Below are 26,545 nucleotides of genomic sequence, written 5' to 3' on the forward strand. Positions count from 1 at the left end.
CAAAGCAAAACTGTAGTTGTTTGTCACGGTAGATAAGGACCTCACATGGCGCCCAAACTTTTTCCGATTGACATGACCCTAGGCTTTGATTCAGATAATTTATTACTCCCGCCTAATGGTTATTCGCGTACTCCTACTCAGAGGATCAAAGCGACGCCACTTCATAGCAATTAGAGAAACACTTGGTGATAACTAAATTCCTTGTTGTAGGAAAAAAAATAGACAAAGTTGGTCACGTATTAATCGTCTGGTCTATTTAGGCCAATGAGCGCAAGCCTTAGGTCTAATCTATTAGTCTACCAACGACAGGAACGGAATTTTATCACTACATCAAACTCTATTACTCTCGGAAACAGAAAAGGATAAATACACAGGTGCCGCGCGTTGTTTGCGCAGTAGTGTCAAGGGTTATCGACAAGTTAAAGTGCGGACTGCATTCGCAGAAATCACATCAGTGAAAAATTGCCATTCTCAGGATTCGTTGAAACGTGGAAAAACACGTATGTCCCATTGACGGGCAAAGCGATAAACCCACGATGCCCGACCTTTTAACGAGAGAGAGTCGGAGTCCACAACGCGTAGTAAAACGCAATTATAGTAAAAAAAACATAACAAACGTCTGTGAGAAAAACTCGATTGTTTTTAGAGTGGGCCTATAAAAGGGAGATTTTATGATATTCGGATTTTGTGATCCAGATTTGCGATGACAGCGCGAACGTTTTTGAAGTATTTACCGGTGTTATAATTTACAGGAGTTTCGTTCACGTCAAGATCGTGCGGACTAAACAAAGAGTATTATACGCTGTGATAAATTTTTCAGAGTTAATTTGTGAAGTTAAAATGTCGATAATATGCAAATATCTTCTGTGTCATGTTTTGATTGCGATGATGATGATGATACACACCCTGGGTGGAGTGCTCTCGTCCCCGGCGTCTTCATCCAACTTACCCAGAACTAATGTTGTGGAAATAGACATCCCGGGGGTTGTAAGTAAAATTTTATCCATTTTTAACTATATAAATATTTGGACCATGTCTAAATTCTTTAAATTGTTTAAACGATAAAAACGTTGAAAATGTTGCTTGTTTGAAAATACTTCTGTTTATGCAGTTTCATATGCGGTGAATGTTATAATATAAGGTTTATTTATAGTTAGGTCTGAAATTTTATATAACAGATATATGTTCTATAAGGGTAAAAACATGAATTTTGAAATTACATTTTGGTTAGACTTTATTGGCGATTTTTCAAGTTACTATTTCAATACAACAATTGTTTCCAACTCAAACTTCAAAAAATAATATTGAATTACTTCTGTATTAGATTATAGCGTTGTTACGGCAATAAAAAAAGATTTTTTTCATTTATAGGTAACGTTACCTGTTTTTGAACCTCAAATTTTCAAACTTTGATACCAAGCATTCGACCCAAAATGACTGTTTGAAAACAAACGATTATTTCATTAATTACAAATGATTCAGGACAACCACAAAATTAGCTGGTCATAAAACAAACTATAAATATTCAAACGATATAATCCGATTTAAATTTCCGATAAACTTTCACATATAGGTTTATTACGGCGTGTGCTCGGAGGTAATTGTAGGACCGCGAGACAAATGATCCACTCTGGCATATAAATTTTTGATAAATATTATCTTGAGTTGAAACTTTTCAAATATGCTTTGAACTATCAAGTAGATCTTCTCATATCCGGACTAATGACTAAGCGTTGAAGACCATATATGGGGTATGAACACCAAACTTTGTGTTGGTAAACAAACCTTGTCGGGTTAGGCACAAATGTTTGTTCCTGCTGTCTAGGAAAATAAATCGACAAATTTTAGTCTAAACCAATATTGCAGTAAACTGTCTTTGGAAAAAGCTTATTAAAAGCAAATAGCCTACACGTAATGTTGGAATTATGTTGCCCACTGTCATTGCCTTTGAAGTAAAGTAGATGTAGCTTAAAATGCCGCCATCAAATCAGCAAACCTAAAACGCAAGTTATTTCATCAATCCATGCGTGGTGTTCATTATTATATAGAAGCAAGAAACGTGATGCGGCAATCCATGTGAAAAATATAGCTTTATTCGTGATATTTTGGGAACGTTAGGTTTGTTCCATGACAAAACTGGCAATGTCGCAAGCTGTATAGGTAACAAAAATAACAGACATGTGAAAATTAATGTAATACTAGTTTTTATCCGATTGATGTGATCAGGACGTTGCCAGTAGATAAAATTCAATCATTGCCATCGTTTGTGTAATTGAAGGAAGCTTTGATATTTAAAATTTTGCTTGATCATTTGACTAATTCAGAAAGCACAAAATGACTCAGAGAGTTGCGATTCACACAGGGCAAGGCGATAAGTGGTTTACTCCGACAGTCACTCCACGTGTGAGACGATGACTGTTCGTAATTATCACAACAATACATTAAGATAACGGATATTAAAAACGGTAAGCCATCAAGAATCCTAAAAAATTCAAAAATCTGACACGTTCCGAGTGTACATGGCGTGTAGAGGACATGCCATAATCTCCTGACCACACCAACGAATGGGTTTAGTCAAGACGGAATTTTGTTATGTCATTCGTGTTCAGCTGCTTGGAATAGTGGTCGGAGAAATATCACTTCCGATGATCACAAACGTCATTGTTGAGATCAATGATAACAATCTAATTACAACTCGTCACTGATGGTTTTTGAAGTTGCGACTTTTAAGTTGCTTTAACAAGTAAACGCGTCTGTCAGCTTACCCTGTTACCGCAGTTGGACAAGTAGGATAAGCAGAATTAGTCATCATACAACAGCAGGTGGTGGCCACAGTGAGCGGTTTTAGTTGGCCAGGAGAGTTATTTAGAATGTGTTTTTAGTGCTTGCTTGTATTTGTGTTAAATCTGGCAAAATATCACATATGTTTTCTGTAAGTAAGTTGTAGATATTTTGTTTCACAGGATATACCAACCTGCAATGAAATACGATGCACAGGCCAGGGCTACGTTTGCCGAGATAATGATGGTGTGGCGTCTTGCATATGCATTCCTGACTGTCCGTTACCTACTGTCCGTGGCGAATTTATTTGCGCTTCAGACAACCAAACTTACTTCAACCGTTGTACAATGAACAAGATGGCATGTGAAAAGGAGATTGAGCTTCACGAAGTGGAATGCAACATTGTTCACCACGCCGACACGTCTTCAGGCAACCAGCAGCCGTATGCGCAATCCATAACCTTTCAGTTAACTGTGCAGGTCGGTATGCAAGCGCGCTTGCCGTGTGAGGTAGGCGGCGACCCAAGACCAACAATTCTCTGGAAGCGAGAAGGAACCGATGACGACCACATGTCTGCAGGATTTGCTAGGGGCCGGAAATCGGTTACGGCCGACGGTACATTGGTGATATCCTCTGCCCTTGCCATGGATGCCGGAACGTACATTTGCCTTGCTTTTAATAGACTGGGATCAGTAAAGCTGCCTTTTACCCTTGTTGTGCGAGGTCAGTTATGTATAAAGTTATCTTTAAACCCACTGTAGAAATGTTTCAAATTACAGATACTTCAAGACAGCAAATGTAAAAAAAACATAATTTACTAACGATATCGATGCTGTTTTTAAAAAGGTCACCATCATATCAGATCAGGGTTTGTCAACAAAGAACTAACTTACGACCAAAAGTGTGTCGAAAATATCACGTTTCAAGCCAAAAATTGCCGAAAGAGGTGGAATCACCGTCGTGCGCTCGGCTACTGGATACATAACCCATCAAGCGGCCGATGCGAGGAAAATTATTTTAGGGACTGCGAAACCATTTACAATAAGGTGATCAGAAATTACGTGACTGACAGCAGCTTATAAGTTACCGAGCGATTTCATTAACTTGTTTTTTGTTTTGTAGTACACAACCAAAAAAGAATGTGAAGAGACTTGTACAGATGAGTGTCAAATGCCACCTGCAACTGGCGGGTGCAACGATTTTAGTGCACGAATTTTTTACAATAAAACCTCAATGGAGTGTGAGGTAAAGAAAAATTTTCCAGATTTTAACAATTATAAAAGATTTTCGCGTCTTCGTGGAAGTTATATGAGCAACGTAAGCTAAGATACACAAGCAAAACACAATATAGTTTTCCGACATGACCCAAAATACTTTGTTAACTTTTAGGCCTTCCCGTACAGTGGGTGTGGTGGAAATGGCAACAACTTTCTCTCAACTCAAGCTTGCAGACAGCGATGCAAAACACCTAGGATATCATCGGCACCAACGAAACCGGCATGCCCATTCTGCAGTCAACATATGACAAAGAAATACTGCAGGTCTGATTTTGTAATCCAAGCAAGGGTGTTGCGCATATTCACAAATGTTGTGGATGACACGCAGATGATGAAAGTGCGAATTACCTACGTTTTTAAAGACGACCTATTAAACCTAGGCTTGTCGTTATATGATCTTTCTGACCCAAGCGACTCAGAGCTTACGCTTGAGGTACACCTAGACAGCCAATGTCCATGCCCGGACATTACAAATCACTTGCCAAGGCCTAGCGATACAAGTTTTAGTGGTACGCGTTCAAATAGCTATCATTGTAGTCTCGACTACCGTAGACACCCGGGGAGCAGAAGTTTGCATTTAGACGATTCCCATTGTGTTGAACTTATCATATCGGGTGTAATACGCAATGGATATGCTAGCATTGTGCAAGGAAGTCTCGTCGTTCCAGCATCGGACACGAATATCGCAAGAATGACATCAAATACAGTTTGTAGTGGTATTTGTAGTATTTTTCAAAAAAACGGTCCGACCATTGGGCCAATATGCGCGCATTAAGACAACATAACTCATGCACTACTTGTCTTTAACATTCTTTTTGTCGTTAAAAAACTTGTGAAGCTATTTTGTGGTATACAGGCTTCAATTATTCATGGTCGTCAGTTTTAACTTATCCAATACCTAACATCCAACAAACTGACGTCATGGTATCAAATTTATCTGGGCGTTTTCGCGTGCGACAACGTGATGTTTATCTGATCTCGAAATTTTCCGTCTTACAACAAGCATTTTTGCGCTGAGCGTTAAATTTGCCTATAATCTAACTTTTGCTTTTTTCTCTGTTGTATCATTTAACTTATACAATGCACATCGGCATTCACAGATAGCTGTACGTGAGCAGCCGTATGTTATTTACTGCGTATTTATTTTATTGAGTGGTCAAAACGCAAAACTGCTTTTTAAACAATTATTGCGTTTTTCTGTGCCCTGTACAGGCCCTATTTATTTTCAGTTCAATTTTTATTTTTGTGTTGTTCTGGTCACCTATCGCCCTCTATTTTGTAAATAAACAAGAGATAGCAAACGGTAGCCTTTGCTGAACTGTAAATAAGTTTGGTGCAAAGAGAGGAAATATATAAAACACAGTGTGAAGGATGAAAAAAATAGATTCTTATAAAATAAAAAGAATCATCTTCAAGACACATCCATGGGATAAGAAAATGCACTTATACAACATACCCAGATACATAGGCTATAAAACATTGGGACACTTCAAGGCTGGAATAAGGATTGGGTTGAGTGACTTAAAACACAAGAAAACACTTCGAAAACATTTCGATTCCTGAGCCTTCGCAAGTTCTTGTCTGATCACTTCGGTTGTAAAAACGTACAGTATCTAAGTATGAACTAAGATAAACATATCTAACCTAGCCAAAAATCGTAACATTCTAAAGCTGGTCTGAGCGAAACAGTCGCAGACCAGTTATCAACAAATCAATCGACCCTTTTGGCTGACTGATTTGACTTGGGAAAGAGCCATGCCACCTACACCAAGTTCAGTGACGTATGATGATGTCAGCATCATTTCCCTCCAACACGCTATCGCGATTGGGTAAGAAGCCTGAAATATAGAAACACGTGGTCGTCTTAATATTATGACGTAAAACATGAAGATTTCGACGATGAACTGGATCGTCCAGAGGTTAGTGATTAAATATTTCTTTGTTGCATTCATTCTGGAGACAGATATTTTCTGATTTGTCTAAGCCAAGCATGTCTAACCAGCAAGAGCTTTTGAATCACATTTATCATATTGGTCATGGTGGCATTATTTCAGATAATTTAACCAACTAATAACGGTGGCAAAACGAATTTAGAATCAACGAAAAGAATCGCCCTTCTATGATTTAAAAGTTTTTATATCTCGTCAGTTCAATTCTTAAACAACATGAATTATCTCCATACACAAACATATAAATTTCGTAAAATGCTGTTTTCCTTTTATTACCTATTTCACCCACAGCCTAAATATGACCATAAACGTGAGACTATTGCATGAGAAAACTGCTTGATAAAATCTACACCGTCTGAAACAGTTCCAGACAAGAACATGGGCTGCTTGGAATCGATTTATCTAGTGATATTACCACAAGGGAAAGATTAAATTAGCCGCAAAAGCAAGAGGGAGCCCATACCAATTGTTATCAAGATTGAAAAACCCTAATGAGAAAATCAATTCCGAATGAAAAAATGTCATTTTGGACGTTCCCCACTCACTTAACCTGCGATCAGTTATCATTTACGTAATACATTATACCACCATGTGACATACACCAGAATACGACAAGCTTAAACCTAACGCGAAATAAAATATTACCAGGAAGGCAGACGTCAATCTAGTCACTGATAACAAACCACGTATCACCATAGACATCATTGTAAAGTTATTGGTGAAAACCACTTAGCTCTCCAGTTTGTTTGCAAATTGTACTCAAGAGTCACAAATAATAAATATCGGACTCTACAGACCCGACGTTGACATGCTTGGAGACTGTTCCAATTTCAACAATTTCAGAATACGTAATAAGGATTTCATTGTAAGTATCTCGATTACTGACCTATTTCGTTGTTTATGTCATCATTTTTGCTCATAGCCATAAGCAAGCTATAAAATGTGATCCTGGGCGGTTTACACAACTCGTCGTGTAGGTGCTGTAGGGAAGGTCTAGGAGTGTTTGAGCTCAGCTTCAAGCAAGTTTTCTCCATAGCGTCGTATAGCGACTGGCTGTTCACGCCTGTAGGAAAATACCACCATGAACTTGGGCAATCTACGTCTTGGCTTTGCAATGATCCAAATAATTCTTAATTTGCAAAGAGAGTTGAAAATACAAGACTAACGACCTCGGTTTACCCCTGCAAGACAAATGAAATCAGATTTTCCCAGAAACCAAAGAGTGTCTTAACAAAACATCCTATAATCAACCATTGTGTCCACGTGTAGGCATGCAAATATGAAACTTTGTGTGAACGTGCGCGTTCACATGTATGTTAACAGAAATACTTGTTTGTTCTATTAATCCTAGCTTGTTTGATCAACGTTAGTTAAAATGTCGAAATGATATCCTTGCTTGATGCTAGCTGGTCTGAAGTTGACTGGTTACAGCTAAAAATAATTCTGCTCGCCGACTTACACTCCCTGCACTACCCGACTTCCTTCTAACTAAGAGGAAGCATGACCTACTGTGTAAACGTCTGAAGAGCTGCATGAGCATCGTAAGAGCTTCTAAGAAGACAGCTAACTGGGAGGTATTGATGATCATTCATATTCAAGGAGGTACGAGACGGATGAACAAAGAAAACAACATGAGAGAATCTCAGTCTCTATTTATTTCAAGCAAAGATCACAACTGTAGCATTGTAGTTCTCGCCTACCGACTGACACTTTAGAAGTTGAAAGGAGCCGTTTCTGAAGCAGGTGTGGATTAAATTCTTCTTTGTAGCAAAAAACAAGGTTCTGAATATTGATTGTTGTAATTGATCTCTAGCTGTGCTCCCTGGTTTGATGTGGTACAGCATTCTGAGCTCTTGCGACTTAGTAAATGAGGTATAAAAACATGTACCCATAAATGTCTAATAATGAGAATCCATCGACTACTTTTCGCTAATAAACATATAGAAATGATCCCAGCGCACATTTCCTAAGTTGTGAGTATAGCGTAGGGTCGTTTACTGATTTTTGATCTACATTTGTTGGTCTTGCTGCAGCTAGAAAGGGAACGTTAAATGGTCCCTCCTCATGTGTAACCGACGGTTCTCCAATCTCACAAAAAAAACTATCTCTGAAGATTTTGATCTTCACAATAACTAATAATCTGCATTCAGCATTTCTCTGTACTCAGCAGGCTTTTAGGGGCAAGCAAAGCAGTGAAATGTTTCTAGAAAAAACGTTGTCATTACCATTACCTTCATTGTGCTTTGAGTCATGATCAGTCTGCAAATTAGATGGCTGACTTTGTTGCCAATTGTCTGTTGAGGGAACAAACACAGTGACTCCACTGAGCAAATTATCGTAAGGTTCCTTACACGCGTTGATGTAATCTGTATCATTTTGGAAAATATATGATTTAGCAAAGAAAAAGAACAGGAAATAAACAATATTATCTACGAGTCTCGTATATAATCAAACAAACATGAATTTGGTAACTTCAGAAACTGATAACTCTCCATCATGTCAATGTCAAATAGTTTTGACATGTTTCATATAAAATAAGTACTTATCGATTTAGGTGGAAGCACACGAATACAAATGATAAAGTCCAACTCGCCTTCATAATAAAACTGAATTTGAAAGGCATACAAGAAGTCAGTGAATGAAATGAGACAATCCAAAGCATCATCCATTAGCACAATCCGAGCCGTACGTTGAACCATATCCAAAGGAAAGTCGTGACACAATAGACACAACAGAGAATGATATTCTTTAATGCTTAATAGTTCTGTAGAAGCAATAAGTAAGATATACCAGTTAAATCAAGGTAACTGTAGAATATATCAAATGAGTTTCAAGTTTACTGCTACAAAGTAATAGAATGATAAAAACTCCTACCTCCATGATTAGCAATATGTCGAAAACAGTTCCATACACATTTGATGAAGCATGATCTGTTATATGGTGTTGCCTGGATGAAATCATAATCTCTGAAGAGTATATGTGCTCCTTGGTGTACACTTCTAAAACTGAAATAGGAACAAAACTGTTTAAGCACCACAGGTATTAAGAAAAGTTGAAACAAAAAAAATTGATGAATGGATGGTATTGAATGGGGCAAATAACATCCTGACACGTCCTATATATCTCAAACCAACATTAAAATAAGAAATACTTTTAAAAATGGATTTTCCCACTTTCTCTTTAAAGGCCGTGGTCTAATATAAAAAAAATTTGATGTCTGAAATCAAAATGCACCGTTATTTAAATACACCACCCAAAAAAAATTCAAAAAAAAAGTTTAGTGATTAGGCAATCATTGCTGGAAATATGTTGCAAGTTTAGCATTTATTGTGACACACTTGGCAGCAATTGTGATTAGAAAAATTATGGTACATTACAACAAGACACATGTCAACTTGTTAAGTATTTTGCTGAATTGTGTAACTTGAGATGTTATGCATAGATAGCAAGCATCAGTTGACGTTTTAATAAAATCAAAGAAGTATGTTGTTCTCCTCTTTCATTGATATGCAGGGAGACTGCTTAACACCTTGTTTATTCAAAATTAATACATATTAATATTTCATAAAAATTATAGGCTATGTAAAATATATTCAGCATGCATAAAATTAAATAGGTGGCAATTATTATTTTGTAAAATAATTTTTATTACAGTTAATGTTATGGTGTTTAGTCGAATTTATATTCATCCAAAACCATGCACCTTTAAACACATATGTATGTTTACTAAAAGCTCTTTGAAGGATACACGTAAAGAGTCAGAAAGACTATATTGGCCTAGCATACGCTTCCAATTTTAAAAAAATGTACTCACTAATCTCCCAAGAATTTAGAACTGATAACTTTGGCATTTTCATCCTTATATTCAAGTAATTGACCTATTGCATCCTCCACGTACATTAAAACATGATGTTTTTCTGCAAACATACACAAAAAATGTTGACACGTAAAGTATAGTAAAAGAGCTAACTTCATGCATAAATACATTGCAATACAATCAGCAGAATAAGCGATATCATACATACCTAAATATTCATCAGATGAAATCCCATCTGCAAGATCTTCAGAATTTGTTAATGCCATTTAATTTACTTCAAATTATCACTAAATATCAAATAATTACATAGAAGTATTTTCAACAACCTAATACTGTACCAATACAGTAAAATAATCATGGTAGACAAAAAGGTGATTATTGTAGTCAATCCTAATTGTACCATTGAACATATTATTTGTAATAGAAACCAATACTATAGGCCACATGCATACTAGGGTTATGACTTTAAAAAAAAATTCAAAATTCTGTGTGTCCTGTAGTCACAAATGATGAACTTTTATGTCCTGATTTGAAAACTCACAAAATTTAAGACTGTTTAAACAAAAATCTCCCGCACCAAATTTTTCCAGTTTTCGATGTATGAAGGATGGGCTTTCTTTTGTAGATATAGACTATATAATATATATATCGACTAATTTGAATTTGACTGACACAATTTCAATTGCGAAGATTTGAAAATTTGTTTTGGTAAATTGTGATTGCACAGATTAAATTATTCATATCATGGCTTACCACCAGTCAAGTGAATCTGTTAAGAAGAATGTGGTATCCTGGACGAAAAATCTTGCTGTAAAGCCAGCAAGAAGAAACAATGATTGAAACCCTGAGTAATTATGTTCACATTCCCAAAAAGAAAGACATTATTGGGCGATACCACTCACTTTTGGACCAAGCTAAGGACAAGACTACAAGAACGATTCTAATAGCTGATGAATTAATTATTCTCTGGGCAAAATTGAACTTTCCAGCGGTGACAAACAAACAATAATGTCAAAGCTACAGAAATTGATGGAGAAACAGGAGAAAAATAGAAAAAGAAAAATGGATCACAATCTGGTGTTTGGAGAGCAGTTATAAGAGATGGCAACAATGCAAAGCTAAAATTAAAATCAATTATGAAAGAGGAGAATAATTTCTGTTTACACTTTGATGGAAAAAAGATTGGCAAACATGAATATCAGGTAGTATGCTTGAAAAGTCCATCAAGAGAAATCAAACTGGGTGTTCTAAAATGCGAAAGTGGAACAGCTCAAGATATTTTCAGCAGTCTAGAAAACCTATTAGATGAATAAGATGCATGGAAAAATTTGAAAATGATCATATGTGACACAACATCTATTAATACTGGACGGCTGAATGGCGTTGTTGTGAAACTGCAAAATGCAAGGATCAGCAAGGGTTTTGATAAACCACAGTATATTGGTTGCCAACATCATATTCTTGATAGAGTCTTAAGGCAGGTATTAGAGTTCTTCAATCCAACGTCTTCAACAAAACCAACTCTCAACTTCCATCTCTACACAATGCTAGATGGAATTCAAGAGCCATTTATGCTATGATTGCCTACTTCCTCATCCCTAGATGGAGAGTAACTCTGGAGATATCATGCTCATTTATCGCAAATGCGTGGTAGGAAGCCTGGTTTTCTAACCAAAGGTTTAAAGATAGAATATACCAAAGATTATTTGATGCTATCTTTGAGCTCGAATGTCCTGGAGCCTTAAAACCCATTGGAATTTGGATAAGTCCGTTGTACATGTCCCACACACTAACATAATTGCAGAAAGGGTAGTCAATTTGATGGAAGAACTTTACCAGAATTGCAAAAAGGACAAATATTTGAACATTAAATTTGTAGCAAAGAATAAGTTTTGAATTGTAAATTTTTTTTTACATTTGGACCAATGTCAAAAATTAAACTCAGTTTGTGCGGGACATTTTTTACGATTTGAACAAAATAATTATGATTTTCTAAATTTATACCAAAATGTTCATTGATTCCTGCTACAGGCAAAAAAAAAATTTCCTAGTCATAACCCTAATGCATACACCAACCAAGATCAGAAGGCTGGTTGTTTTGATGGAAGCAGTAGTGTACAGGTTTTAAAACCTCAGCACAGTCTGCACACTTTTTAGTCTGTGAGGCCATAAAAATGAAGAAACTGGACCAATTAACTGGGACAATTTTTAATACTTGGGAAACCTTATATGGCCCAAAAACAATACTGTAACAAGCTAATCATAACTCAAATCAAGTCATTCCTTAGATATGTATTGAAATACTGTATCAGCTAGGAAAACTGACTTAAATTACAAGCTACCCATCCAAACACATACTATAAAAGTTACTTGGGTAATACTAATTCATTCTCGAAATGGAATGCTTTCATAGCATCAGTCAAAACAGTCAAAATTGAATTAACTAAACATGGATAATTAAGTTTGTTTTCATAATGGTGTAGGTGTGGGCCCAGGAGTGGGTAAAACTCAGTTTGGGCACCAGGGTAGGATCACTCTTTGTCTGACTTCTCATCTTTGGTCGTTCCAGCATAGTTGGACTTGGCTGGCAGCGCCCTTAGAATCCTTGAGGTACTCAAGCCCCGGCACGACGGCAACGTGGTGATGCTGAGCGCCAGGGACAGCAAACACACTGAAAATGTGGCGCAGAAATTGAAAACCAGGAACTCGATCCTGAAGAAACTTACTGGAACAACTTGGGGTGCTCACCAAACCACACTCAGAACATCAGCCTTGGCACTCTGCTATAGCGTAGCAGAATACTGTGCGCCAGTATGGGAACGCAGCAAACACACAGATAAAATTGACATTCAACTCAATAATACTATGAGAATTCTCTCAGGCTCCTTACAACCAACACCCAAGATCTGGCTTCCAACCATGGCAGCAATAGCTCCACCACACCTCCGAAGACAGGAAACCACCCAACGGATTCACGACCAAATTGATGACCTGCTCGACGACATTCCACTCCGCCAAGTCACTCAAAATGCACCTACCACAAAGCGATTAAAAAGCCGCAAACCTTTCTATAACTCATACAACAGAAATTTCGATATGCAAACAGCCTGGAAAACCTACTGGCAAAAACACAAACCCGTTGGAGCAGATACGATAACCGATCCCACGAAAGCACTACCCGGTTTCTCAACAGCCACACGAAAAATGTGGTCCACGACAAACAGAATACGATCAAGACAGGCAAAAACAGCTTCAAACCTAAATCGATGGGGCTTACTCGACTCCCCAACATGCAACGAAGCCCCCCAAGATATCGACCACCTCGTGTTAAAATGCCCCAATACTAAGTTGACTGGAGGCTACAGCACCGTCAATCAATGTGGCCAAAACTTCAAAAACTGGATTGACAATATGATGGTGTACGTGTGAAGACTATACGACGATGATGATGATGATGATGATTAAGTTTGTTGTGATAAAGTTTAAACAAAATGACATGCGGCTCGAGTCAAGCTGAGCTATATCCATAAAAAGACTCTTAAGAGGCAAGTAATTTTCAAATTTTCTAAAAAGAGTCAAGTTGGGTTAGCTCAAAAATGTCACCCAAGTTGTTATAAACTCTTCACATCTCTGCCCATAATTACCCACCCCTGCTCAAAGCAATTAAATATTCCAATAATTAATTAATCTAACCATGCTGCCTAACAGCTTTGGGCAAATTAACACTCACTAATACCCCAACTGCATTAGTTAAAATGGGAATGTACAAACCCCAACCTGAGTAGATTTGCAAAAAGCAACCTACTGTAAGATTCACTTGAACATGAACATATGAACAAAATGGCACACTTCATTACATACATAAAATATGATCACAATTGAAAAGAAATTAATAAAAAATTAATAAGGAAAAATTAAAAATAGTCGAATGAAACATTTAACTTACTAAAATATTTAACTTTCTGGTTGTCATTTACCAAGAAAAGTCATGTTTTCAAAAGCTGATAAACTGTATCTAGTTCCAGTAAAATAAAAGTAATACAATTTTATGTTATCTTGCAGACCCATTTAAGTAAGGAATTGAAAACTTATTTTCGTTGGGAATAACAGTTGATAGAATTGAGTTCATGTAGAGATGGTTAATATAAATTTTGTTTTCGTCAAAGTTTTTTTTTACATGTATATATGGAGACTAAAGAATATAGTGTTCAGTATTTACAGAAAAGTTTACATTTAGGTCCAAGAAAAATTACAGCATATGATGTTCAAATAACCCAAACTACAGTATACGGCATTTTTTGACACGATTCCTAGCGTGCAGAGGCAGTTGCAAGGATGTGTAAAAAAGTATGCTGCTGCAGAACAATCTTTAAATGATAGACTTCGTATAGCCTAGTACATACGTGTCAAACTCCCGGCCTGCGGGCCACATCCGGCCCGCTTTACAATAAAACTTGGCCCGCAATGTTATTGTACAGTATAACTTACTTTTTTCAAGCAAGGAACAAAATTATAACAAATCGCACAATACAGCAGTTGCCCCACCATATGATAGAATAAACAGATTTATTCTAACGTTTGTAATCTTGGCTGCTTTTTTCTTTATTGTTTGTTAATTCTTTAATGCTTTTGCAAGGAGGTAAATGAAACATAATGACGTAAGAGAAGAATAATAAAAAATAGCCCAGTTAAAAATCGTCAAAACCATCAAAAATTTGGAGTTGTTTTGCTGCCTGTTCTAATTCATGTACTCGTGTCACAAAACGTTCAATCAAGTTTTATCTTTACAGCCCGCGGCGTTAAATAAGTTTTGAGTTTTGGCCCCTGGTGCGATTGAGTTTGACACCCCTGGCCTTGTAGAATACTGGTAAGGTCGATTAGGCTAAATAAATTCCAGGATAGGTCCACAACTTTTTGATTGAATTTAAAGATTATAGCCACCAAGTACGCTATCTTGCTTGGCGATGTTAACCAAATTGGTTTTGCTGTGTGCCAACTTAGAAATTTACTGTTTTTGAATAAAAAGTCCAAGTACGTACAGGGTATAGCCTGCAGTCTAGCAAATAACTGCTTGATACGATGGAAATGGCATTTTAAAATAACACCTGACTGCTGGGTTCGTTCAAATGAATGCTGATATTGACAGTCATTTTTGAGCCAAATGCATCATTTTTTGTTAATCTAGCCACTAAGGCTATTTCCATAACATAGCCAAGTCCTATTGTTTATTTTTCTCGGCTGACCGCGAAAAGTATCTAGCGCAGCTGCTAACATTGTTACTGCACAATAAAACTGAAATACCTGCTCACAAACAGACAATGAATGGGATAAATTCGGATGGGATTAAACACACACAATACGCAAGATGGTAACTAGTGTTAAACAGCAGCGATGCTATAGGCCTAATAACAATATAGATTAGGCCAATAGAACAATACATGGTTAAGCTTGGACTGCTGTAATAGTGAGGCTAGCATGAGATTTGATGTAGTCAATTTCACTATTTTTCTTCGTTTCTATTAAATTAAATCTATTATTAAAATATTTCTTCAAGTACAGTGTGATGGATTTCGGCAAATGAATTACCGGACTTCGGGCCCTTTCATCTGCTTCTGCTTTGGCTGATAGCTCTTAGCAACAGCCAACATATGCAATGAATAATTTTTTAAATGTTTCTTGTAAGGGGAATTCCCTTCTAAATTTACTTGTTCACAGGCTAGCGCTAGATAATAAGTTGTTTCAAAACGACAAATAAACGTTTTAAGGTGTTTTCAACTTAGTTTCGGGTTATGTTGGTCGTATTCTAACCTTCATCCACGAAAGCTTTTCATTCTTGTAATTAGTCACTTTAAAGGTTCTTGCTGACTAACGTAATTGTCACACTTTAATCCTGACATTGTAATTAGACGCTCGCTTAAATGTTGATGATCAAAGCTGTAATCTGAAATTGATTCGCTGAACTCTGTATTTCACAGCTAATATTGGTGGACGAGCAAGACGAGTAGCCAAAGTAAATCTTATATGTAAACTAAGACGCAAGTGAATCTTTCATTTAAACTAAGACGCAAGTAGCCAAAAATAAGAACTTCCAGTCAATATACTTAACATCTGTAGTGGCCTGGGTGGCATATTTAATACGCACATCTGGGTGGCATAAATCGCACATCGTTATTTTTATTTTTGTCAAGGTATTTTTAGTTGGCCCAAGTATTGCAATGAAGCTGATAGTGTATTTCATTGCATCAGTGGTCCTAAGTGTGGCTAGCACTCAAGGTAAGCGATTAGTATCTTTTTTGCTAAGTAAATTCAAACTGAAGATGTTTGCACACGACGATGTTTGAATGCTGGAAAAAGTTAAAAGCCTAAAAGAGTCCAACTGAACTGGCATCACTTTGTGTTTAGAATCGCATCTAATTAAAGCAGTTTTAGAAGACATAGAATTTAAATCAAAGAAAGTGACAGGACACATTCCTAATTTTCATCAATATGAATACGACGATTTTATTTCACCCCCTACTACCATTGTTAACGGCAGATTCGACATGTATTCAGTTGGAAATGAGGTACATTTAAAATTTTGAAAACTATTAAAACTGCTGTATGTAGGCTAAATGTTGTTAAATTTACAATTTGTAGGTAGCATTCTGGCAAGGAAATTCCCGCCCAACAGTCTTGATATACGGAGAAACATATTCGTAAGCGGCTGTTTGATTGTTTTCTAAATATTTCTTTCATGTGAGACCTCTAACTAACTAACTAGGCTAATTATCCTATAGTCTACTGACAACAAGTTGCTGCATTCAAATTGGCTTTGTTTCAGTTCCGATGATTATACATTAGCAAGCGCGGCAATTTATCCTTTTACTGTATTAACATGGATCAATAATCTCAGACGAGACAATCCTTACATTCTTCAGGTTGGTGCAAATAGATCGCAAGTTGCGACTTTATTGACCAGCAATCTGAGTCGTTATATTTGTAACAGACAAGGTCATTTACTGGGTATAACCATGAGGCCACAGACGAAACATTTCGGGGGATGCTCGCCGTTGAAAATTATCAACTTACATATCAAGTCTATCAGATATCAGGCGCCATTCCAAATCCTTCAATATGCGAAGTCTTTTTCTTGATAGAAAATCGAAAGGTACACTCGCAATACATGGCCCATTTGTTAATAAATACCAAAGTTATACGCTGCTGTTTATTTTGTCTATTAGTATGTTTAGTATAGCCTATAGTGCAGGACTGGTCAACCCGCGGCTCGCGAGCCGCATGCGGCTCTTTGCCTGGTATTATGCGGCTCTTTCGTTCATATTGAACCTTCGAAAGAGAGCACATTTTACCCATTTTAGGCAGATAAACAGAAAAGTAATCTCTACTGGCTAATGTTCAATTGATATTTGCTAAATAATGACTGATTACATCAGATTTCGACCCAGAATAAAGATGATGCAACTGAAACAATATTTCATGCACTATTATGACGTAATAAGAAAAAAACGTCATAAATGATAATGTGTATGATGTGGCTCTTTGCGGTTAAAACAGTATAGAATGAGGCTCTTAGTCTCTGACTGGTTGGCCACCCCTGCTATAGTGTCTACTATCGTTTTTTAAATTACAAACGTGGGCTACAATAAAAGACAATATGTGTATTGTAAGTATAGGCTTGGAATTCAGTTTCTATCGACACGTTTACTCTACTGCCCACTGGTTATCCGCCATTCACAATTACCAACACAGTCAAGTTGGAGTCAGACCAGCAAAACGTCATGCTCGGCTATACTTTATATTCAAAGTAATAACGCACTTAGTCGATTAACATGAATATCTAAAGGATATATTTAAAGATACCTTTAGCCAATTAATACAATCTTAGGCTGCTATTAAACTGATGTAAGTTAGATATTAATAAAATGTTAATAACATTGTCGGCATATAATTATATGTAAATATATGATAATGATTAATAATTATAATTATTACTCACACAGGGCCAACGGTCTGGGTGTGACACAATCCGAAGTGTGGGCAGCTTTAAACGAAACTCTTGCTATTATCTCATTAAGTGATTCGCCAAATCGTGAGTGTTAATCATGTTTAAAATTATTTATAACTTTTATATATATTTTGTTACTTTGTTTATGTAGACATCAAATTCAGACTTCACCTTTCTGCCTTTAATCGTACAACCAGACCCACCATGAATTAGCCTCATTAAATTCCTTTTACAAGCTTTAATGAAAAGGTTTTTTTCTTCAATTAAAGTTGAAATTCTTTTGTGATGATTATCTAGGTCGCCCAACTCCATCACCGACTCCACGCTACAGACCGGCCAAAAGTTAGTAATTTCCATGGTGGTGTCTCTTTGCCTTCGTCCATGTATAAACATATCACTCTCTACACTCATACATCCCAAATAGAATATACTACCGTATATAGAAAAATTTTTGCATTTTTTTACTTTTGAAGCATTAAGGGTGGAAGAAATTATGGCACAAATTGATAACGTGGCAAAAAATATCATTGCGGTAATACCGTTCTGGTACAGTTACGAGTACGATACAGAGAATAGTGAAATAGAAGACGGTGGGAATGACCTATATGATTTTGGAAACAGGGTATAATTGTATGTAATAGATATACTGTAAAGCGAAAACAGCTCATAAAACCATTGTACAACAGCGTATTTGCTTTTTAAGGTGCGTTTCAAGAAGAATCAAGAATTATATTTGCGAGCAGTTTACAACCAAGTGTATTAGTAAGTTAAATATTCATCTATCAGAGTTTTGATTTGTATTGAACTTTTAAATTTGTAGTATACCTCATTTATGTAAGCTATAAATTTATAGTTTATAATTGAGGTATAAATATACCAAACCAATTCGCTATGATTTATACTGTACTGAACCAGTTTTATACTATAAACAATTAGCTTAAACTGTAATTATGCTAAACCACTGTGTTATAAGCTTTCCAGAATTTCAGTTTTTTACTCGTACCATTTATCCATTCACTGCGCTAATGTGGATAGAAAACGCAAACGGGACACAATCGTCATTCACCTTGCAGGTATAGAATAATTGAATTATTCCTTTGAGAACTCTTGCTTTTCTCAATATATCTAAATTTGCCCAACTTTTAAGGTTGACGGCAACGTTGGGGCAGATCAAGATGGTGGAATAACATTGTACAGTGCAACCAAATATGAAATCGGAAAATTTGTTCTTTCATACAAAGTTTTTCAAATACATTCTGCCGAAGATCCTAGCGTTTGTGAACTTTACTTCACTGTCTCCTCAGAACAGGTTTGTATATATATATATATAGGATTTATGGACACAACTTGTGTCTGCAATCTCAACGGGAGATAGGCCTATAATTACAGTACTTTCCATGACCAAAAAACTTGTGGATCTTAACTTAATGTTTGTTGGTATAGTCTATATAAAAGCAAAGCAGTTTGTACAACTACTGCGTGCAATTTACTGCCATAGTTATATGCAAAATGAGCCCCTTCTGCAATTTCTTTTTGTGCAGACATGGCAATCTGGAGGAGAATATGCTTTTCAAGTCGTTTCTTTCAGCGATGAGACTGATGAAATTGTAAATAGCGTTAAACTGTCCGGTCGCCCTCAAAATATTTTGTTAGGGTATATGCTGTTGTCCAAGTAAGATTAATATATATAACGCTGACTAATAAGCATTTTGTAACCATTATTCTCATAGAATAAATTGTCTTATTTGAACGTCATCAGGCTTGAAGGTGCCGTAATTACTGAAAAGGAAATTCGTCAAACTTTGGCTGCTATGGTATCGGGATTTGGTACGATTACATGCTTTTGCCAAATATGGATATTGTTATGTTCTTACTACAGTACTAAATATCGAATCCATTTTTATTTTTTCAATCTCTAGATTTACGTTCAAACCTGTCTCCAACACGAAATACAGTAAATATTTTTTTGTAAATTATTTTACTTAAAGGGAGTGTTATTGTATTTCGAGCAATAGTTTACACGTTGATATGCTGGAAATGATTACCACCTATTCATATAAAATACCTATTGCTCCGCAAAAATTTCGGTATAGGCCAACTCACCGTAAAAAGTATGCATATATTAATCACTGTAAAAATCTATAAATCGTATCAAAACGCAAAATAATTTTAGGTGGAAACGACGCCTATCACCCGGATACCGGATCCGAGTATTACTGGACTCCTAAGCATGATGCATTATTATAACTCGTCAGGTACAGAATATGACGCATCTTTTTTCATCTCTCTTGACACTGCCAATTTAAGATAAAGAATATATTAAGATACAGTACTAGATATATCAAAACTCTTGTTACTATACATTTTAGGAGATTCTGCTTTGGAAGAAATTGCTTTCCTGTACGAATTCGCCGCAGAACGTATTAGGAAATGGGTAATTCGATCATGGTATCAATATCAATACGACGACTTGGCTGACCCCGAAAATTCAATTGTCAATGGCGGTCATGACCTTTACAACATTGGAAATCAGGTTTCAAGTCCATGAATTCATTTAAAGTAATTATACAAAATAGATGTGTTAATCTGAGTTAATTTTTATTTTTTACTACGAAATATAAATAGAAACTATAAAATTTCATGTTTTAAAAAGATTTAAATCAAAAACTTTAGTTCATTTTCTTCGAAGACAGCATGCCGCCCATACTCGCCCAATACGACTATATCTACAGGTGTGAACAAAGCTATCTTTTGAGCGTGTTTTACATTTGCTTACCACAACACGTAATCGTGAGTTGCTTATGATTTCATAGCAGTTACAACAACCTGGTGGTATCACTTTCCCCAGATTTCGAAACTACGACGCGATTGCCAGAACTACTTATCCATTTGTGGGCCTCATATGGATAGAAAACCCGGATGGATCCAACCATTCCTACACAATACAAGTGAATCAAGTTTTTTGATTCATGTGTAGCCTGTAGCCTACAATTGTACATCTAATTTATCGTTGCCACGTATTTTACGATGAAGCTTTGTCGCATTTATGAAATACTTAGGTCAGAATCTGCGATCGTCATCATCATAATCATTTCAAAGAAATGCATATTACAATAGATTTTTGAATACCTATATTGCTGACATAATTTGCAGGTCAACAGCATTTTCGCTGGAAGTGAAAGATCTTTGGCAATCATCAACGGCTCGCTTACACAGGACAAGTTTAGAATGAGATTCTGGAGTTATCAAATCTACTCAACTGCTGATGATTTAAAACCAAGTATATGCGAAGTCTACTTTACAATCCACCACAGACAAGTATAGGATGTGTTGTTACTATATAAGTTGTCACTATATTTCACCGGAGAAAAATCGTACGTTGAAAACTATTTTTCATGATTTCTTGTTAACCCAACTTAAATGTTACAATTAAAACATAGTAACCTAAATTCTCATTCTAATCTAAATTTAATTAACTTCAGTTAAACCCTAGATAGCTTAAATCGACTTTTTACATATTCATTCTCCTAGCCCAGGGATTTCCAACCTGCGGCCCACCTGAGATTTTTGTGAGGCCCGCTAGTCATTTTCACTACAAAAGTATGTACTTCATGTACCCATTTTTCTTGAAATTTAATAGGTTTTGCGGCCCATTCAATTATTTCAAGTGACAATGCGGCCCACTATAATAAAAGGTTGGACATCCCTGTCCTAGCCTAACCGGTAACAGCCTATCTATAACTATAGGCTGCGTGACCTATAGGCTACTGACGGTGAAATGGTCACTGCTCTATTATATACTGTATTATTATAATTGTAACTTGTGGGTTAATAGCTTGTAGCTCGGTGTAGGCCTATTTCTTTGCTCTATTGGACCAGTATTGCAAGGTTTTTCGGATGAACAGAAATGCTTTATTCTAGAAATTTATTTTACAAGATATGGAATACTAAAGGGCGCTATCGAACTGACTTCAAGTTTTCATCGTCCCCATTGTCTGCTTCTAACGTATTCATGGTGACCGGCAATCCACAAAACGTTTTGATGGGATACATGTTATTATCAAAGTAATGCAATACGTACCTTAGGCCTATATACAGCCTATATATACCTTTTGCTTAAAAAGGTTTTTGTTGTGCGATTCTAAAATATTATACTTTACCACTATCATAGCAATCCTAAAAACATATTATTGAATTGAAAAGTTTTGTAATGCGCAGATTGAATGGAGACAAAATAACTTTCGGCACGATTCGGGCGGCTTTGCGAAGAATTCCTCTAACCATCAGTAAATAAGTTGGTGTTGAAGCAAAAACACATAAAACAAAAAGTATACCTCCGGACAACTTTAGACCTTTGTTTTGATTTTTAGGTGAAGCGCTTACCTCTACTGATACATTTGGCCCACCTCCATCACCACCACCAGCAGCACCACCACAAAATCCAGGTGATAAATATAAAGTCTGTAGCCCAGGGGTGGGCAAACTACGGCCCGCCGGCACTTGCAGAAACTCCTACTCATCACTTATTGTTTTAATTAAACAGGTTACATGACAAAATATTATTCCCTTTACGAGTGTGTTTTTCTCTTCACTTTCAGTGCGTAAACACACACACGTCAGTCGCGCATGTATTGCAACATGCTCTCAGCAACTAGCCTTACACTTCTCACGCATTGTTTGATTCAATTGTTTGATCATAAAGTACAAATACGGTAGCGGCTACCGTAGGCCTACCAGTACTTCTATTTTCCTCCAAATAGCTGTGAACAGTTGCACAAGTCTCATTAACTTTTGTGATGATGATTGCATAGCTTTAAACGTAACTGAGTGTGAAATACAAAAATTGTGTTTAATATGAATATGCGTTTATTTACACACCGGGTAAATTTTCCTACTTTGTAATGAGAGTGTGCGGCCCCCCGGCTGCAACATTTTTTCAAATGTGGCCCTCAGTACAAAAAGTTTGCCCACCCCTGCTGTAGCCTACTCTAAAGGCTACACCGGCGTTCATTTTCAGTTACTAAGTGGACAGCAGAACATAACCCGTTGTTTTAAACCATGCAGGTGGTACACAACTTTCCAGAGTTCAGTCTTTTTTCTGAAGGTGCACAAGCAGGCAGTTTATGAGGTTCAACCAATTCCAAGGCTATGAGAGGTCCAAAGAACGCTTTGAGAATTGGCAGTAATGGTGGCCGAAAACCTTAGTAAATTGTCGATAACAGAACTGCAAATCTGCAACGTATAAAATTTATGGTGTTAGTAATTTGATTTGTGTATTGTATAGGCTATTGTACTTAGGTGTCACCAATAAATCAGCATCAAAAGTGTTTTTTTAGTAATCTGTTGCTTATATGATGGCTCACTTCTTAAAACAGAAGGAAAACTAGACAGATCCTCAAGCAAAATTCTACTGTAAATTCTTTACCCTTTGGGAAATTCAGAAATATAGATCAAAACTTTTCTAAACTGCACACAAAGACTTGAGAGTTTTGTTGAATATTACGGACTCGAAGGCTCACGCTTTTGACGATCCGACATATAGAATAATAATAAGCAACAACAGCGGAAGAAATTTACGGATCTGTCAAATTCCTCCAATTTTTGACTGTCAGACGTGTAGGCTATATCATAACCTATTTGTGTTTACAAACAAAGTTGGGATGACAAGCGTCACGTCATAGGTAATTTTTCCTTTTCTCGCTTAATTTACATTTTTTCGTTGATTACTTTTGTTTTTTCTTTATACTTTTGCGTTTTTACCTCTTAAATTGTTATGATTATCAGTGCGATTACGATAAAGTTCTAATAAACAAAAGTCTTCTAATATAGTTTTATCAGTTTTTATACATTGATCATTCTGTTGATGGTGTGCTATGCCGAGGTGAACACACATTCACGCAACAATATACGTTAATGATGTGTGGGGATGGCGATGTTGATTGTTTTAAGGTTGGCCTAAAGCCAAAGGCTTTTAGTCTTTCTTTTAGAACTCCTAGACAATTGTGTCTTTGACTCCGTTGCGCCTGCTTTCTCTAATTGTTTCTTTAAATCAGCACAACATTCATAAAGTCTAAATTGTTATATTGTCCGACATGTAGTCGTAGTCACATCAGAAACAATTTCATCGCCATTTCACATTCAAATATAGCTTCACTGGAATTCAATAATGAATAATCCAAAAGGTAAACTGATAAGATGAGAGGAGAAGATCTGTTTGAACCAAGCCTAAGCTTTTATCCAAACACATTAGCCAATCAGCAAATAACATGTCATTTTGCATCGTACTATGTCACCAAAGCTCTTTCATCACAAGTGTAACAGATGTAATAAGAAGGTTATTGTTGCTAACTGTAAATAGCGCCAGTTGTGGTTGACCACTACCCATAATGCCTCACCTTGCTTACCAATGTACTAACATGCGGTTACATATGCTATTCGAGATTATGCGCTATACAGGTGTGCTCACTTTTCACTTTCGTATTAAAATATGCTGTTAAAGGCCTCAAAGCCTGAGTCACTCAAAGCAGAATATTACAACAAGTACCATCTAACGATACATACGCTACAATACAATGCTACTTGAAACACTTTAACTATGGGTCAGTATGTCGGTTTAGAACTCATTGTTTGAATAACCGATTAAGCAAGAAAATCACACCTGCTTAAATATTAAATTGCATCTGACTGGAGAACACACACTAATACAAATTCACATTACAGGCCTACAAATTATTGCAACTACTATCACGACCGCCACAGATGCATAAGATCTCAAATGTTTTATACTGCAGACGGCCACACAATTAATATTATTCAAATAAAATAATTTAGTAATTCATTTGACTGTCTATGCTTACCTTTAAACTACTATGTCTAACCAGGGTTGTAATCAAGTCATTTTTTTCTAACTCGAGCCATTTTGCGTTGTAACTCGAGTCAATTTAAGTTGTGACTCAAATCAAGTAGAGTCGGTTTAAACTATGACTCGATTCAAGTCAAGTCGATACCTTTAAGGAAAAACGACTCTAGGTCAATTCAACCCATGGACGATTCAACCCAGAACCATTCAACCTAGGACGATTCTATCCACAGACGATTCACCCCACGGACAATTCAACCAAAGAACGATTCAACCCACAGATCTTACAACCAACAGACGGTTCGGCATGGGTTAAAACAGGGGTGGGCAAAATTTTTGTACTGAGGGCCACATTTGAAAAAATATTGCAGCCGGGGGGGCCGCACACTCTCATTACAAAGTAGGAAAATTTACCCGGTGTGTAAAAAACGCATATTCATATTAAACACAATTTTTGTATTTCACACTCAGTTACGTTTAAACTTTAAATTGTACTCCTAATTCTTAATTGTAAATTGTACTCCTTGAAAACAGCCACGGACTCACGGCATAACAAGCAAACTGCTTTATTCCCAATTTCGATAAAATAGTATTTAACAGTCCATTCCTTATTTAAAACACGACACTCATCTTCAATCTTTCGCTTCTTAACAGCACTCATTATTTTAACAGAGTAAAAATATAAATCTTTTATTTTTTAACAAAAATCCTGTCGAAGTAGAAAACATTAAACTGTGCGTCTCAAATAACAATGAAAAGCTATTTGGAGGAAAGTAGAAGTACTGGTAGGCCTACGGTAGCCGCTACCGTATTTGTACTTTATGATCAAACAATTGAATCAAACAATGCGTGAGAAGTGTAAGGCTAATTGCTGAGAGCATGTTGCAATACATGCGCGACTGACGTGTGTGTGTTTACGCACTGAAAGTGAAGAGAAAAACACACTCGTAAAGGGAATAATATTTTGTCATGTAACCTGTTTAATTAAAACAATAAGTGATGAGTAGGAGTTTCTGCAAGTGCCGGCGGGCCGTAGTTTGCCCACCCCTGGGTTAAAAGGTCCGTGGGTTGAATCAACTTGTGTTGAATCGTCCGTGGGTTGAATCGTCAAGGATTGAATAGTCCGACCACCGGTAAAAACTATTTTGAGGCCACAGTACGCGTTAGTATAACATCATTACTGTCTACAAATAAACCTGGTTGATACATTTTACAGAAAGTTGTAATTTTTTTGAAAACTACCTGTTTCTGTTACCTAAAGTTATCTTTTTTGCGGTAATAATTGTCATAACTTGACTCTAGTCATTTTGGATTTTGACTCGCCTCAAGTCGAGTCATTTAGGATCTTTTACTCGTGTCATCAAAAAACATAACTCGAGTAGACTCGAGTCAAGTCAATGACTCGCGTAATTACAACACTGGTATATGAACAGTTTTATGGTTCTACAGTAGTGCAGTATATGGCATAACCAGCAGCGTTTAGTAAAAAGTAAAATAGCAGAAACCCGTTTACATAAAATGTTTGATACCATTATGACGTAAACTTCATAGAATGACTCAGTGAAAAATTTTCGTTAAGAAATCTTCCACAAATGCTGTTGGTCAGGAAAGGTCAGGTCAGGTCCAAAGAAAGTTTAGCTCTAGAAATTGAGCTGTCGTGAATGTAAGCTAACGTAGATGAAATTTACTGGGAATGTACTCTCGCGTGAGGCAAAGCAAAATACTTAAATCAGTTTTAAGATTAAGGCTACGATAAATTTAGTTTTTGTTTGCCCAGCCATCAACGCCTTTCATTTTTCAACCCTAACTTAAATCGTCCCAGTATTGTTCAACCGTGACGAAAAAAGCTGTTGGCCTTCT

The 26,545-nt window shown here is 36.5% G+C and overlaps 3 protein-coding genes across 3 annotated transcripts; 2 read left to right on the top strand and 1 right to left on the bottom strand.

The window, feature by feature from the left end:
• The first annotated feature begins 745 nt into the window (after positions 1–745).
• Positions 746–5,364, top strand: LOC143446533 (WAP, Kazal, immunoglobulin, Kunitz and NTR domain-containing protein 2-like). Its single transcript, XM_076946198.1, has 5 exons — positions 746–987; positions 2,964–3,504; positions 3,628–3,827; positions 3,904–4,026; positions 4,171–5,364. The coding sequence occupies exons 1-5, from the start codon at positions 841–843 to the stop codon at positions 4,831–4,833; spliced, it is 1,674 nt and encodes a 557-aa protein (XP_076802313.1). The 5' UTR covers positions 746–840; the 3' UTR covers positions 4,834–5,364.
• On the bottom strand, positions 5,358–10,178 carry LOC143446534 (centriolar satellite-associated tubulin polyglutamylase complex regulator 1-like). The gene is made up of 7 exons (XM_076946199.1): positions 10,033–10,178; positions 9,822–9,924; positions 8,882–9,012; positions 8,601–8,771; positions 8,239–8,373; positions 6,894–7,070; positions 5,358–5,896 (listed from the first exon to the last, which is right to left on the bottom strand). The coding sequence occupies exons 1-7, from the start codon at positions 10,088–10,090 to the stop codon at positions 5,832–5,834; spliced, it is 840 nt and encodes a 279-aa protein (XP_076802314.1). The 5' UTR covers positions 10,091–10,178; the 3' UTR covers positions 5,358–5,831.
• Positions 10,179–16,012: 5,834 nt separating this feature from the next.
• On the top strand, positions 16,013–23,153 carry LOC143447335 (uncharacterized). Its single transcript, XM_076947386.1, has 24 exons — positions 16,013–16,097; positions 16,227–16,387; positions 16,461–16,519; positions 16,645–16,741; positions 16,810–16,971; positions 17,495–17,625; positions 17,822–17,910; positions 18,124–18,168; positions 18,300–18,448; positions 18,530–18,588; positions 18,800–18,899; positions 18,974–19,135; positions 19,368–19,498; positions 19,586–19,653; positions 19,746–19,780; positions 20,000–20,081; positions 20,196–20,359; positions 20,500–20,558; positions 20,675–20,774; positions 20,980–21,144; positions 21,764–21,891; positions 22,045–22,112; positions 22,197–22,271; positions 22,891–23,153. The coding sequence occupies exons 1-24, from the start codon at positions 16,040–16,042 to the stop codon at positions 22,926–22,928; spliced, it is 2,385 nt and encodes a 794-aa protein (XP_076803501.1). The 5' UTR covers positions 16,013–16,039; the 3' UTR covers positions 22,929–23,153.
• Positions 23,154–26,545: the final 3,392 nt, after the last annotated feature.

Source organism: Clavelina lepadiformis, chromosome 2 (assembly GCF_947623445.1).
Source record: "Clavelina lepadiformis chromosome 2, kaClaLepa1.1, whole genome shotgun sequence".
NCBI classification, from domain to species: domain Eukaryota; kingdom Metazoa; phylum Chordata; class Ascidiacea; order Aplousobranchia; family Clavelinidae; genus Clavelina; species Clavelina lepadiformis.

Excerpts from the sequence above, each read along its gene's own strand:
- LOC143446533 (XM_076946198.1), top strand. The coding sequence starts at position 841 with ATGTCGATAATATGCAAATATCTTCTGTGTCATGTTTTGATTGCGATG. Across the intron at positions 988-2,963 it reads AAATAGACATCCCGGGGGTT|GATATACCAACCTGCAATGA; the intron begins GTAAGTAAAATT and ends TTTGTTTCACAG. Across the intron at positions 3,505-3,627 it reads TTTTACCCTTGTTGTGCGAG|GTCACCATCATATCAGATCA; the intron begins GTCAGTTATGTA and ends GTTTTTAAAAAG.
- LOC143447335 (XM_076947386.1), top strand. The coding sequence starts at position 16,040 with ATGAAGCTGATAGTGTATTTCATTGCATCAGTGGTCCTAAGTGTGGCT. Across the intron at positions 16,520-16,644 it reads ATATACGGAGAAACATATTC|TTCCGATGATTATACATTAG; the intron begins GTAAGCGGCTGT and ends GCTTTGTTTCAG. Across the intron at positions 18,449-18,529 it reads TATATGATTTTGGAAACAGG|GTGCGTTTCAAGAAGAATCA; the intron begins GTATAATTGTAT and ends TTGCTTTTTAAG.
- LOC143446534 (XM_076946199.1), bottom strand. The coding sequence starts at position 10,090 with ATGGCATTAACAAATTCTGAAGATCTTGCAGATGGGATTTCATCTGAT. Across the intron at positions 9,925-10,032 it reads TTCATCTGATGAATATTTAG|AAAAACATCATGTTTTAATG; the intron begins GTATGTATGATA and ends GTATGTTTGCAG. Across the intron at positions 9,013-9,821 it reads TCTAAATTCTTGGGAGATTA|TTTTAGAAGTGTACACCAAG; the intron begins GTGAGTACATTT and ends TTCCTATTTCAG.